Source organism: Leucoraja erinacea, chromosome 35 (genome assembly GCF_028641065.1).
Source record: "Leucoraja erinacea ecotype New England chromosome 35, Leri_hhj_1, whole genome shotgun sequence".
Taxonomy (NCBI): Eukaryota; Metazoa; Chordata; class Chondrichthyes; order Rajiformes; family Rajidae; genus Leucoraja; species Leucoraja erinaceus.
Genome location: NC_073411.1, coordinates 13,291,404 through 13,304,313, shown reverse-complemented (window position 1 = coordinate 13,304,313; position 12,910 = coordinate 13,291,404). Strand labels below are relative to the sequence as shown.

General features: G+C 46.6%; 1 protein-coding gene across 3 annotated transcripts in view; it reads right to left on the bottom strand.

Moving 5' to 3' along the window:
* Positions 1–8,710, bottom strand: part of LOC129713361 (cell division cycle and apoptosis regulator protein 1-like) — a 33,886-nt gene extending 25,176 nt beyond the window's left edge. The window contains exons 1-5 of one of the 3 annotated variants that reach the window (XM_055662358.1): positions 8,651–8,710; positions 5,233–5,349; positions 3,830–3,900; positions 953–1,062; positions 283–397 (exon numbers count right to left, since the gene is read on the bottom strand). In XM_055662358.1, the coding sequence (XP_055518333.1) occupies positions 283–397; positions 953–1,062; positions 3,830–3,900; positions 5,233–5,269 (333 nt within the window). In that variant the 5' untranslated portion in view covers positions 5,270–5,349; positions 8,651–8,710. Of the gene's footprint in view, positions 1–282; positions 398–952; positions 1,063–3,829; positions 3,901–5,232; positions 5,350–8,646 lie in introns of all 3 variants that reach the window. The other 2 variants (XM_055662360.1, XM_055662361.1) reach the window with 2 other exon arrangements.
* Positions 8,711–12,910: the final 4,200 nt, after the last annotated feature.

Below are 12,910 nucleotides of genomic sequence, written 5' to 3'. Positions count from 1 at the left end.
GAGGACAAAGAGTTTAGAGGGACAGGGATGCGGTTCTGAGGCATTCAAGAATTTAGAGGTGTGGGAAGAAAGGGGATTTGAGAGGAGCAGCGGAAGGAAACAGAGTCTAAGTTTTGGGGTGGGGAGGAAAATGAAGGGTTAGTAGCGGTGAGGTGTCCAAATCTCATAAATTCCCTTCACAAAAGGGACATTGGAGGCTTTATACAAACTGAACTACAAGAGATGAATGCGGTATTCTAAGCTGCCTGTCATGGTTCCTAGGCACTGCACTAAAGCCTGTACCTGAGTGGGCTGCACTTGGACTTTCAGTGCGCTCCATTGCACTGAGTGACTAGAGTTGTACACCGCCTTCACCAGTACTCGCTCCCCAACCTGGGGCATCCGACCCTTCACCACACTGCAATACAAACACACGCACAGATCACAACTCTTGCACATACCACCCACTGCTGTCTGCGCAACATACAATACTCCCAAAGATAGGGGCTTCCCAAAGTGGGCATGGGTGACTAATCGCTCAGGGCAAAGTTATGAGGCACTAACTATCCCACTGGACATAATGCCCCATTAAAACTGAGGACCACAGCCCGAGGGGCATGGTTGGGTGAAGTCACAAGATGCAGGGACCACTCACTGCCCAACAGCTTTTGGCAGTTCTTGAAAGTGCCCATCTTTGCATGAACAGCACATTCTGACAGGCTGGTGACTGTGGCAACTGTCCAAAGCTCTTCCAGAGATCAGTGACAGGATCTCTCAGCAAAACTCTCCCTCAAGCAAGACACAAATGTCAGCCATTACGCAAACTTGTAATCGAGCTTGGAGCAAGTGGGATCTGAGCAAGTGCCGCAGTGGCCAAAACAGTGTGGGGAAGGGGAGAGGGGAGGGGAAGATAGGGGAGCCATTAAGAGGAGCTTCCAATACTACACTCTCTACTGGTTCAAGCACCACTTACTTCAAATGGAACAACACTTCCTCGTCAATGAACCCAAAGTAGTCGTGGAGACTTGTGACCACTCCTGTAAACACTCGCTGCTTCTGCGACTGGCCTGACTGCTGGTGGTCCTGCCAATAGCAACAGAACCAGTGTCATTATCATTCACAGGGACAACAAATCTCCAGCAGCATACCTTCTCGGGACAGAAGCACTATGCTCACAAGCTTGCCAGACAAGCCTCAGACTGGCATTTAATTGCAAGGGAACTCCCAGTCAAATCTGATCATTCCTGCTTCATATCGGTTTATAATGAATGGGTGGCACCCGCACCTTTCAAAGCACCACCCTAATAATGCTGTCAATTGTTTACGCCAAGAAGCGTAGAACAAAAGGTTACCATCAGCTGATAAAGAGCAATGATCAATGAAGTCCAAGTGGTGAGCAAGACCTGTGTAATTGCAGCACTGCCTGCCCAGGTAAATGAACAGCTCACACTACACTCGTCCACACGCAAGTCAACATAAAACTACAGCTCCGCCTGCTGTTTGGTGTCCTGGCCAGCACTCATCCATCATACAGATTGACCATTTAATCAGCTAATTTGCCACTTGCAGCATTCTCCTGTGTGTAAATGGAAGAATGCTGTATTTCCTGTCTTAAACCTCTTCTGTTGTAATAATAACACTGGCATGTGCCATGACAATGCATGTTCCCCACAGCAACAACTTGGTTTAACACAACACCTTTAATGTTAGCAACGTGTCCCAAGAACCTTCAAAGGTGTGCTGTGCTGTCAGTCAACATTTGCAAACTGCATAACATGTTAGAGCAGAATTTTCTTAAATTAAGAGACATTTGTTAGGTTTAGGAATAGAGTTCCGGGGCTCTACATGGCTGAAGATACTGGTGGAAAGCGAAGGATGGCCAGAATTTAAGGAACACACGAATTAGAGCGAGCTGTAGGGATGGGGGGTGACAAAGACCCCGCTCATTCCCACCAGATCACGAGCCAGTGTAGGTGGGCAGCAAGAGATAAAGAGGAGAGGTTGGGGGTGAGGGGGAGAGACAACAATTGCAGACTTTATGCAAGAAGTGGAGCTTTAGACGAGCTTCCAACAGAACTGTGGTTTGGTTGCAACTAAAGGCAGCATGGGTCAGGAGTTCAGCAGAGATGGGATGGGGGCGATGCGTCGGTGGGAGAGGCAGGAAGAGATGAGGAAGGACATGGCGTGGTAACTCGAGTGCAGAGTGCTTTTGCTATGATGCAACAACCAGCAACTTGAAAAGTCGGCACCAAGACAAATACTTTGCACATTAAAAATTATCGGACAGGAGGGCCTCAATTCTGCTCTGCTCCTTAGGCGGTGATCTGGCCCGACCATAATAACACTGAGACCTACACCGTAAAGAGGGAAATCACAAGGCATCTTAAGCATTTATTGAGAAAGCAAGCAACCTGCAACACCTTGTTTGCGTACCCCCAACAGCATTGAAGGCTGAAAGAGAAAGGCAAGTGAGGTGGTTAGAGAACAGAACAAGTGTCACAGCAATCATAGCAGGTGCCAGATGACCCATGAATTATTGAAGAGAAAAGTTAATTTTAAAATACATGAGAGTGATGATCAAGGCCAGAGTGAACCAAAACACCACCAGGCCACCCTGGTTCCAGATCCGAGTTGGTGGGACGGGTGAGGGTCGGGAGTCTGAGATTGGGCTTCTGAAATGGGAAGACTTTGTCTCCCCCGTGAACCAGTACAAAGCCTGAGAGTGAAAGGGCACGTCACCGATTTGCAAACCATGGGCAGAGTGTGGAAATGTGGAACGCCTCCAGTTTTAAGGCAAAATGCGTACTCTTCTCCAGGTCATCTGGCTCCAATGTGAGCAGCTGGGGCGCTAGAAAACCAGGGATAAGCAGCAGGATTGCAATTTAGTTTGATAAGCTTCAGAAATCCTGAGCTGGCTCGACAATATTTAATATGAATTAGATCAGAAAGCATCAAAAATACACGATGCCGCTGCTCCATTATTGGCCCAGTCAACACCCTCTTTCAGTATTGCCCAACAAATGACCCAACCCCGTTACCCTCTCTTTAACCAAAATTAACATCCAGACAAGTGACTGGCCCGATCACAACATTGACTCTCCACATCAAGTGACAGCCCCCACACACTAACACCACCACCCTGTGACATGTTTAAGAAGGAACTGCTGGATGTTTCGGGGCGCCTTTTTCCTTCGCTCCATAGATGCTGCCTCACCCGCTGAGTTTCTCCAGCATTTTTGCCTACCACCCTGTGACATGACCCTCCGACATTAATCCGCCTGCCACACGAGAATGCGGGTGACATTATTCCCCACCAAGCGACAGCCCTCACGAACACATCCATGCCAAGCGGCAACATTTCAGCCTCTCCTGACTGATCATCACCCCCATCCATCGACAAGCCACGTTATTATTACTATCACCCCACTAATATTATTCCGAGCAATAACATTACTGCCCAGCAATATTATTCCTTTAATTTAATATTCCAGTATCAATCCCCCTGGAGTAATCTCTGAAAAGAGAGTCACCACCGATTTTTCTCCAGCTAACAGTCAGCAATGATACTCCGACCATAAGTAAAGCCAAATTGGTAAGCCAGCTAAAAGTAACATCCTACGCCAGTATTATGCCCACCCCTGGAGTCTGCAACAACATTACCGGTCCAAGCCAGTTGTCCACATTGTAAAGAACCCCTGCTGGTATTCCAACCTAATGACTGCCGCCACCACCATCCAAGTGACAACCACAAGGGATAATTACCCCCCCCCCCCCTACCAAAACATCTGCCCAGACACCAGCACAATCTCGACGAGGCCCCACAATTGATCAGTACAGCCCGCGACATTACCTGTAGCAATGCCTGCTGCATGGATGGCGGCCCAGGTCCAAGCAGCGACTGTTGCTGGCCTCCATGCGAGCCTAGAGAAAAAGAACACAAGATTCATTGGCAGGAAGGAACTGCAGATGCTGGTTTAAACCAAAGAGAGACACAAAAAGCTGGAGTAACTCTGCGGGTCAGGCAGCATCTCTGGAGAAAAGGAATAGGTGACTTTTCGGGTCAAGACCCTTCTTCAGACCCATTCCTTTTCTCCAGAAATGCTGCCTGACCCGCTGCGTTACTCCAACTTTTTGTGTCTATCAAAGATTCATTGGTAGTTTAGTTTAGTTTGCAGATACAGCACAGAAACAGGCCGTTCAGCCCATCTAGTCTGTGCCGACCAGCAATCACCCCGCACATTGGCACAATCCTACACACTAGGGCCAATTTACAATTTTTACCGAAGCCAATTAATCTACAAACATGTACATCTGTGGAGAGTGGAAGGAAAACAAAGCACCTGGGAAAACCCCATGTGGTCACAGGGAGAACAATGGAGGTAGAGGTGAATTGGACAGTACCCTAACTTATGGAAGGAATGTTCAGAAGCCGTTCCCGGGTCTCGTGGTGCAAGCTTTCAAGCTTCTGTATCTTCTGCCCGACAGGAACTGGGAGAAGGATGGATGAGCGGGTTGGAACAAGTCTTTGATCATATTGGCTGCTTTTCAGATACTGATCATTCCAACACCTGACACTTACTGAGTAACCAGTATCCACGATACACTTGTCACTGCAGATTACCGGGCTTCAGAGCTCATCAATTGCATGCCAGCTGGATTGACCCACTGGCAAGAGGAACAGGAAACACACATGACACATCCCTTATTGGAGTGGGCGGTGGGTGGTGGGTGTGCTGTGGAGGATGATCAGGAACGGGATACGTTGACTTGGGGCCAAAGTGACAGAGGGGAAAGGGTTGAAAAGTGAACGGTCTGGATAGAGCGGATGTGGAGAGGATGTTTCCACAGGTGGGAGAGTCTAGGGCCAGAGGGCACAGCCTCAGAATAAAAGGAAGTACCTTTGGGAAGGAGATGGGGAGGAATTTCTTAGTTAGAGGGTGGTGAATCTGTGTAATTCATTAACACACACAACTGTGGAGGCCAAATCAATAGATTAACAGATTCTTGATGCGTACGGGTGTCAGGGGTTATGGGGCGAACGCAGGAGAATGGGATTAAGAGGGAAAGATAGATCACCCATGATTGAATGGCAGAGTAGACTTGATGGGTCAAATGGCCTTATTCTGTTGCTGGGCCTTATGAACTAGGGGTATGGGGAAAACTGAAACTGAGGAACAAATGATGATGAGGACACTGAATGTTTATTGACTGATGAAAATTGCAATTCAATACAATAGCAGATCAAATACACACCTGACTTGGACGCGGACTGAAACTGATTGCCCCACATTGGTCTTGTCTGCACTCTTCACCAAGCAAGATGAATGTTTTATCCCTCAGAAGGCAGCGTCCGACTCAGCTGAAACGCACCTGAGAAACACGGCAAGAGAGAGAGATGGTAGGTTAGAATCTGCATTGCAGTTTGCTCCAATTGTTGAATGGCCTAATTCTGCTCCTAGAACTTATAAAACAAGCAATTGCAGTTCTTGGTATCTCCACCGTATCCTGCACCTCAAATGAAGCATGTAATACTCAATGCCAAAGGGAGGAGGTGGCTTGGAACATTGTTGGCCACTGGTGCAAGGCTGCTACCCTCAGACAGAAGGCACATGAGTTCCAGAGTTCCAAACACACACCCCATTATTGCAAGGAATGAATGGGACTTTTGTGAAGTTGAAGGGCCTACAATAAACTGTCTGAACCTCCATCAGCACCAGGCTGAGAAATGGACAGAGGAGAGAATTTTTATTTTCGCCAGATATTAGGAATTATTGAGCTTTGGGCCACATGGGAAACAAAGTGGGTATTCAGCTGGGAAAAAAAACAGTACATAGATATCCAGGTAAAAGTGGAAACCATTTGAGAAAAGGCATTCAGAGGAAAAAGAGAGGAAAAAGACACACAAACACAGGGACTCGGTGGGCTGAATGGCCTGTTGCTGGTGCTGTATCTCTAAATAATCATCACCTGCCACCAAACCAAGGTAGACTTCTTGTGTGGTGGAAAACAAAAGGATAAATTCAACTTAAAAAAAAGGGTTATTGTATTAGACTTGGAATGAGGCAATAATATCAAAGGTATTTGAGATTGCTGATAGAGGTAATACATAGGAGGAATTGTATTTGAGAAAAGTGATTTTATTGTGAAAAAAGTGACTGCTTCAGATTAATACCTGGGGAAAAGGGTTTAATGCATCAGAGAAAATAGAGCCAAATGGAGAGAGAAAACACAAACGGACCCATCTTTAAAGCAAAATCTAATTTTCTCCTCCTGCTATAATTATTACGTTTCAGAGGAATGTGGCAGAGAAAAAAAATAACGAGTGGGGCAGACAGAAAAATAGAAGGGGGATTGGAAAAACTGTGATTGGGAAACGAGACCGTAACAGAGGGATAAAATAGCAGGGAGGAAAAATTGGGAGACTACGGCAAAATACACAGGGGCTTTTCTATTTCCCCTCATTGCCATAGTTAGTGGCTAAAGAGGACAAAAATAAGAGGAAAAAAAGGAAAAGAATTATGTGAAGCTGCGGGAAAAGGGGGAGAAATAAGACTGGGTAAGACGAAAAGACTGTGGCAAACAGGAAATAAAATGAGAGAATGTGGCAGAGAGGGGGGAAAATGAGAGATTGTGACAAAGAGGTTAAAAAAAAAGAAAGTGTTCTAAAGAGGTTAAAAAATAAAGACTTTGGTAATGAGATTAAAAAATAAGAAAAGACTGGGAAAGAGGTTAAAAAAATAAGAAAGTGTGAAAAAGAGATTCAAAAATAAGAAACACTGGTAAAGAGATATAAAAATAAGATTTAGACTGTGGTAAAGAGGGAAAAAACTGAGAATGCGGAATAGAAGGTAAAAATAATAAGGAAAAACTGGCAAAGATTGAATAAAATAAAATATAGTGGTGGAAAGAAAGAGATGGTGGGAGAAGGAATAAAAGAAAGAGGGGGAAGAGAGAGGGAATAAAAGGAAGAGAGAGGGAATAAAAGGAAGAGAGGGAAATAAAAGGAAGAGAGAGGGAAATAAAAGGAGAGAGGGAAATAAAAGGAAGAGAGGGAATAAAAGGAAGATAGGGGGGGGAATAAAAGGAAGAGAGGGGGGAAATAAAAGGAAGAGAGGGGGGAAGAAAAGGAAGAGAGGGGGGAATAAAAGGGAGAGAGGGAATAAAAGGAAGAGAGGGAAATAAAAGGAAGAGATGGAATAAAAGGGAGAGAGGGAGGAAATAAAAGGAAGAGAGAGGGAAATAAAAGGAAGAGGGAATAAAAGGGAGAGAGGGAAATAAAAGGAAGAGAGGGAAAAGGAAGAGAGGGAAAGAAAAGGAAGAGAGAGGGAATAAAAGGAAGAGAGAGGGAATAAAAGGAAGAGAGGGAAATAAAAGGAAGAGAGGGAAATAAAAGGAAGAGAGGGAATAAAAGGAAGAGAGGGAATAAAAGGGAGAGAGAGGGAAATAAAAGGGAGAGAGGGAATAAAAGGAAGAGAGGGAATAAAAGGAAGAGAGAGGGAATAAAAGGAAGAGAGGGAAATAAAAGGAAGAGAGGGAAAAAAAAGAAAGAGAGGGGGAATAAAAGGGAGAGGGGGAATAAAAGGAAGAGGAATAAAAGGAAGAGAGGGAAGAAAAGGAAGAGAGAGGGAATAAAAGGAAGAGAGAGGGAATAAAAGGAAGAGAGGAGGGAAAAAAAGGAAGAGGGGGGGAATAAAAGGAAGAGAGGGAATAAAAGGAAGAGAGGGAAATAAAAGGGAAGAGAGGGAAATAAAAGGAAGAGAGAGGGAATAAAAGGAAGAGAGGGAAAAAAAAGGGAGAGAGGGAATAAAAGGAAGAGAGGGAATAAAAGGAAGAGAGGGGAATAAAAGGAAGAGAGGGAATAAAAGGAAGAGAGGGAAATAAAAGGGAGAGAGAGGGAATAAACGGAAGAGAAAGGGAATAAAAGGAAGAGAGGGGGAATAAAAGGAAGAGAGAGGGAATAAAAGGAAGAGAGGGAATAAAAGGAAGAGAGGGGGGAAGAAAAGGGTGAGAGAGGGAAATAAGAAGAGAGGGAATAAAAGGAATAGATGGAATAAAAGGGTGAGAGGGGGAAATAAAAGGAAGAGAGAGGGAATAAAAGGAAGAGAGGGGGAATAAAAGGAAGCGAGGGAATAAAAGGAAGAGAGGGAATAAAAGGAAGAGAGTGAAATAAAAGGGAGAGAGAGGGAATAAACGGAAGAGAGAGGGAATAAAAGGAAGCGAGGGAAATAAAAGGAAGAGAGGGAATAAAAGGAAGCGAGGGAGAGAGAGAGAAAGGGGGAGAGATATTATTGGTGGTTTGAGGCGGGGAGAGAGCGGGCTTTGTAACAATGGGGGGAAATATAAAAGATCCAAAATGAGCGATAAAACGGCCGCACCGCGTTGGCGGGTGTCGGAGCGGGCGCGGTGTCGCCGGGGAACGGCCTGGCCCGGACTCGAGGCCCGAGGCTTGAAGCGCGACGACTAGGCCCAGGCCTGCGGCCTTTCCCGCGCGGCTCCCGGGGAGCGCGGCCTCGCTGGGCGGCAGGGGGGATAAAATACAGCGCGGGCCCAGATCCGGCCTCCCCACACCAAAGAATGTTTCCCCCCCCACACCCCTCGCTCTCCACCCCGGGTTTAGTGGGTGGATTCCCGGCCTTTTCCGCCGCCAACACCGCGGCCGCGGCCTACCTACCTGCCTGCCTGCCGTCACCGAGCGGTCGCCGCGTCCCGCCGCCCTGGAGGACTCAGCCAAGACCGAGGAGCGTGCGCTGCGCCAAGCAGGACCCGCCGCCCGCCAGTTGGAGGGGAAAGATCGCCACCCTCCGCCGACACCCCCACCGTGCGGCCCCTGCCCGCAGCTGCAGCTCACCAAAGATGGTCAACTAGATGTCCTAACCTGAGGAAAGACATTCAAGTCAAGTCAAGTCAAGTCAATTTGTCACATACACATACGAGATGTGCAGTGAAATGAAAGTGGCAATGCTCGCGGAACAACAAAACATCCAAACAAATTATAAACACAATCATAACACACATATTATTTTACATAATAAATAATAGAAGGAAAAACGTTCTGTACAGTTAGTCCCTGGTGAGATAGGAGTTTACAGTCCGAATTGCCTCTGGGAAGAAACTCCTTCTCAACCTCTCCGTTCTCACCGCATGGCAACGGAGGCGTTTGCCTGACCGTAGCGGCTGGAACAGTCCGTTGCAGGGTGGAAGAGGTCTCTCATGATTTTGTTTGCTCAAAGGTTCAAAGGTTATTTTAATTGGTCACATACACCTAGGTGTAGTGACATTCTTCTTGCCAATGCAGCACATAAAGAAAGAAGGTGCACAAAAATGCTGGAGAAACTCAGGAGAAACTCCAGCATTTTTGTGTACCTTCGATTTTTCCAGCATCTGCAGTTCCTTCTTGAACACTTCCTGGACTATTGGTGTTTTTTGCATGTCTTCCATTCATTTCTCCAAAGCACCATCAAGAAAGAATACAGACATAACAGTAATAGAGAGGTTTAAACATAAAAACATCCCCCCACAATGGTTCCCATTATGAGGGAAGGCACAATGTCCAGTCCCCATCCCATGTCCACCCATAGTCGGGCCTATTGAGGCCTCCACAGTTGCCTTTACGGAGGCCCAATGTTCTAGGCCTTTCTCGCCGGGTGATGGTGCTCCAGCGTCGGGAGAATCCTCACAGCGGCGTGGGAACCCTGGAACGGCTGCTTCCCTTACCGGAGACCGCGGCTTCCGAAGCCAACAGGGCTGTGCCAGATGGAGCTTCACCACTGGCGATCTCAGCGAGAGATCCCAGGCTCCCGTTTTTAAAGTCAGCGCCGCCGCCCGCTCCGTTCTTGCCATTGTACAGAGAAGTCAAGTCAAGTCAAGTCACATTTATTTATATAGCACATTTAAAAAACAACTCTCGTTGGCCAAAGTGCTTTACATTTGTTAAAAGAATACCACAACAAAACAGACTACATACATATATACATGTAGCCCTCACTCAGAGGACGTCAGGAAAGGCTTGGGAGTACAGATAAGTCTTTAGTCTTGACTTAAAAGAGTCGATGGAGGGGGCAGTTCTGATAGGAAAGGGAATGCTGTTCCACAGTCTAGGGACTGCAACCAGAGAAGGTTCACCAGACTGATTCCTGGGATGTCAGGACTTTCATATGAAGAAAGACTGGATAGACTCGGCTTGTACACGCTAGAATTTAGAAGATTGAAGGGGAGGATCTTATAGAAACTTACAAAAATTCTTAAGGGGTTGGACAGGATAGATGCAGGAAGATTATTCCCGATGTTGGGGAAGTCCAGAACAAGGGGTCACAGTTTACGGATAAGAGGGAAGACTTTTAGGACCGAGATCAAAAAAATCATTTTTCACACAGAGAGTGGTGAAACTGTGGAATTCTCTGCCACAGAAGGTAGTTGAGGCCAGTTCATTGGCTATATTTAAGAGGGAGTTAGATGTGGCCCTTGTGGTTAAAGGAATCAGGGGGTATGGAGAGAAGGCAGGTACAGGGGCCGAAACGTTGCCTATTTCCTTCGCTCCATAGATGCTGCTGCACCCGCTGAGTTTCTCCAGCATTTTTGTCTACCTCCTAAAGACTGCACTTGCCCAATCTATCTCCCTAGTGCAAGGGTTCCCAACCTGGGGTAAATTTCACCTACCCAGGGGGGTAAATTTGATGATTCTGGATTTGTACATATTTTTACTCATTGACTGACTGTGTTTGGTTCTGGTATACCGGTATCTGTTCTGAAGAAGGGTTTTGGCCCGAAACGTTGCCTATTTCCTTCGCTCCATAGATGCTGCCGCACCCGCTGAGTTTCTCCAGCACTTGTCTACCTTCTGTTCATCATTAGTTGTTCATAAATAAGTGAAATAACTTTGTTATGTGCTGTTAAAGTTGCCAGGGGTAAACGGGACGAAAAAGGTTGGGAACTCCTGCCCTTGTGGAATGATGGAGTGGACTCGACGGGCCAAATGGCCTAATTCTGCCCCTATGACTTATGAACATATGATGGAACAAAGAGGGACTCAGCAGGAGATCATAAGTGTAGGTATGTGGAATTCTCTGCCTCAGAGGGCGGTAGAGGCCAGTTCTCTGGATGCTTTCAAGAGAGAGCTAGATAGGGCTCTTAAAAATAACGGTCAGGGGATATGGGGAGAAGGCAGGAACGGGGTACTGATTGGGGATGATCAGCCATGATCACATCGAATGGCGGTGCTGGCTTGAATGGCCGAATGGCCGACTCCTGCACCTATTGTCTATTGTCTATTGACATAACTGCAGATAGAAACACAAAATTATGGAGTAACTCAGCGGGACGATCAGCATCTCTAGAGAGAAGGAATGGGTGATGTTTCGGGTTGAGACCCTTCTTCAGATTCCACTGAGTCACCCCAGCTTTTTGTGTCTATCAGTCATTCCTTCTCTCCAGAGACGCTGCCTGTCTGAGGCATATTTTGCAAAATGCCTTAGCCAGTCCGTGGGGGAAACCACCCCACAGGATCCACCGAGTCCTTTCTCAATACACCTTTTAATCCACCTTCTCTGGCAGCTCAATCCATTCACCTGCCACCCTCTGTGTGAAAACAGTTGCCCCTCAAGTTCTTTGAAAATCATTTCCCCCTCTCACCTTAAACCCACGACCACAAGTTCTTGATTTCCCCTATTCTAGATATGTAATAATAATAATAGATTTTATTGTCATTGCACAGAGGTACAACGAGATTTGGTATGCAGCTTCCATCCGATGTAATAACTATATCAACTAAGAATTTAGACACCCAGAGAAACAAGATTTTAAAAAAAATCAGTAAAACAGTATAAAGTGCAAATAGTTTATTATTTAAGAAGGAACTGCAGATGCTGGAAAATCGAAGGTACACAAAAATGCTGGAGAAACTCAGCGGGTGCAGCAGCATCTATGGAGCGAAGGAAATAGGCAACGTTTCGGGCTGAAACCCTTCTTCAGATAAGTGCAAATAGGTCTGTGCTGGGTCGATGTGCGACGTGACCATCCGAGGGAGACAGTTCATGGGGGGGGGGGGGCAGGGGCATTCCTCTCATGAATATATACACCTCCATAAGATCACCCCTCAGCCTCCTCCTGCACTCCACTTCTTGTCTCCACCTCTGCCTCCATGCCCAGCGTCACCAAGCAATCACCAGATATGGTGTGTGTATGAAGGAACTGCAGATGCAAGGTTAAACCATAGACACAAAGTGCAGGAGTAACCCAGTATGTCAGGCAGTATCTCTGGAGAACATGGATAGGTGACGTTTCGGGTCAAAACGCCTGAAGAATGGTTCCATCCTGAAACGACACCTACTCATTTTCTCCAGAGATGCTGCCTGACCCACTGGGTTCCACCAGCACTTTGTGTCTTTTTTTAAAGCCAGCATCTGCAGTTCCTTGTACCTCCTGTCTACAAAATGTGAAGGCCAGCAGCTCCCCGCAGTCCCACAGCAGGCCAATGGGTGGCAGTAGGGTTCTGGCAGCAACATTAGTAAATGGGAGGAGGCCATTCAGCCCCTCAAACCTATACTGTATCTGCCTTTCACCATGATCATGGCTGATCTGCCCAAACCTCACCTCCTCCTCTATGCCAGTGCCCCACAGCCCTTGATTCCCCCATCTACTACCTCAACAGAGGTAGATTAATTGTTCACGAAGGAACTGCAGATGCTGGAAGATCGAAGGTACACAAGATTGCTGGAGAAACTCAGCGGGTGCAGCAGCATCTATGGAGCGAAGGAAATAGGTGACGTTTCGGGCCGAAAACCCTTCTTCAGACTGATTAGATGAGTCTGATCTTGAGGTAACTTAATGGTCAATGTAGTCTCAATGAGCCGAAGGGCCCATATCACTGCAATGTCCAAGTCACCCTGAATCCTCTACGCTATGAGAATGCAGGATGACTTGGACAGGTTGGCCG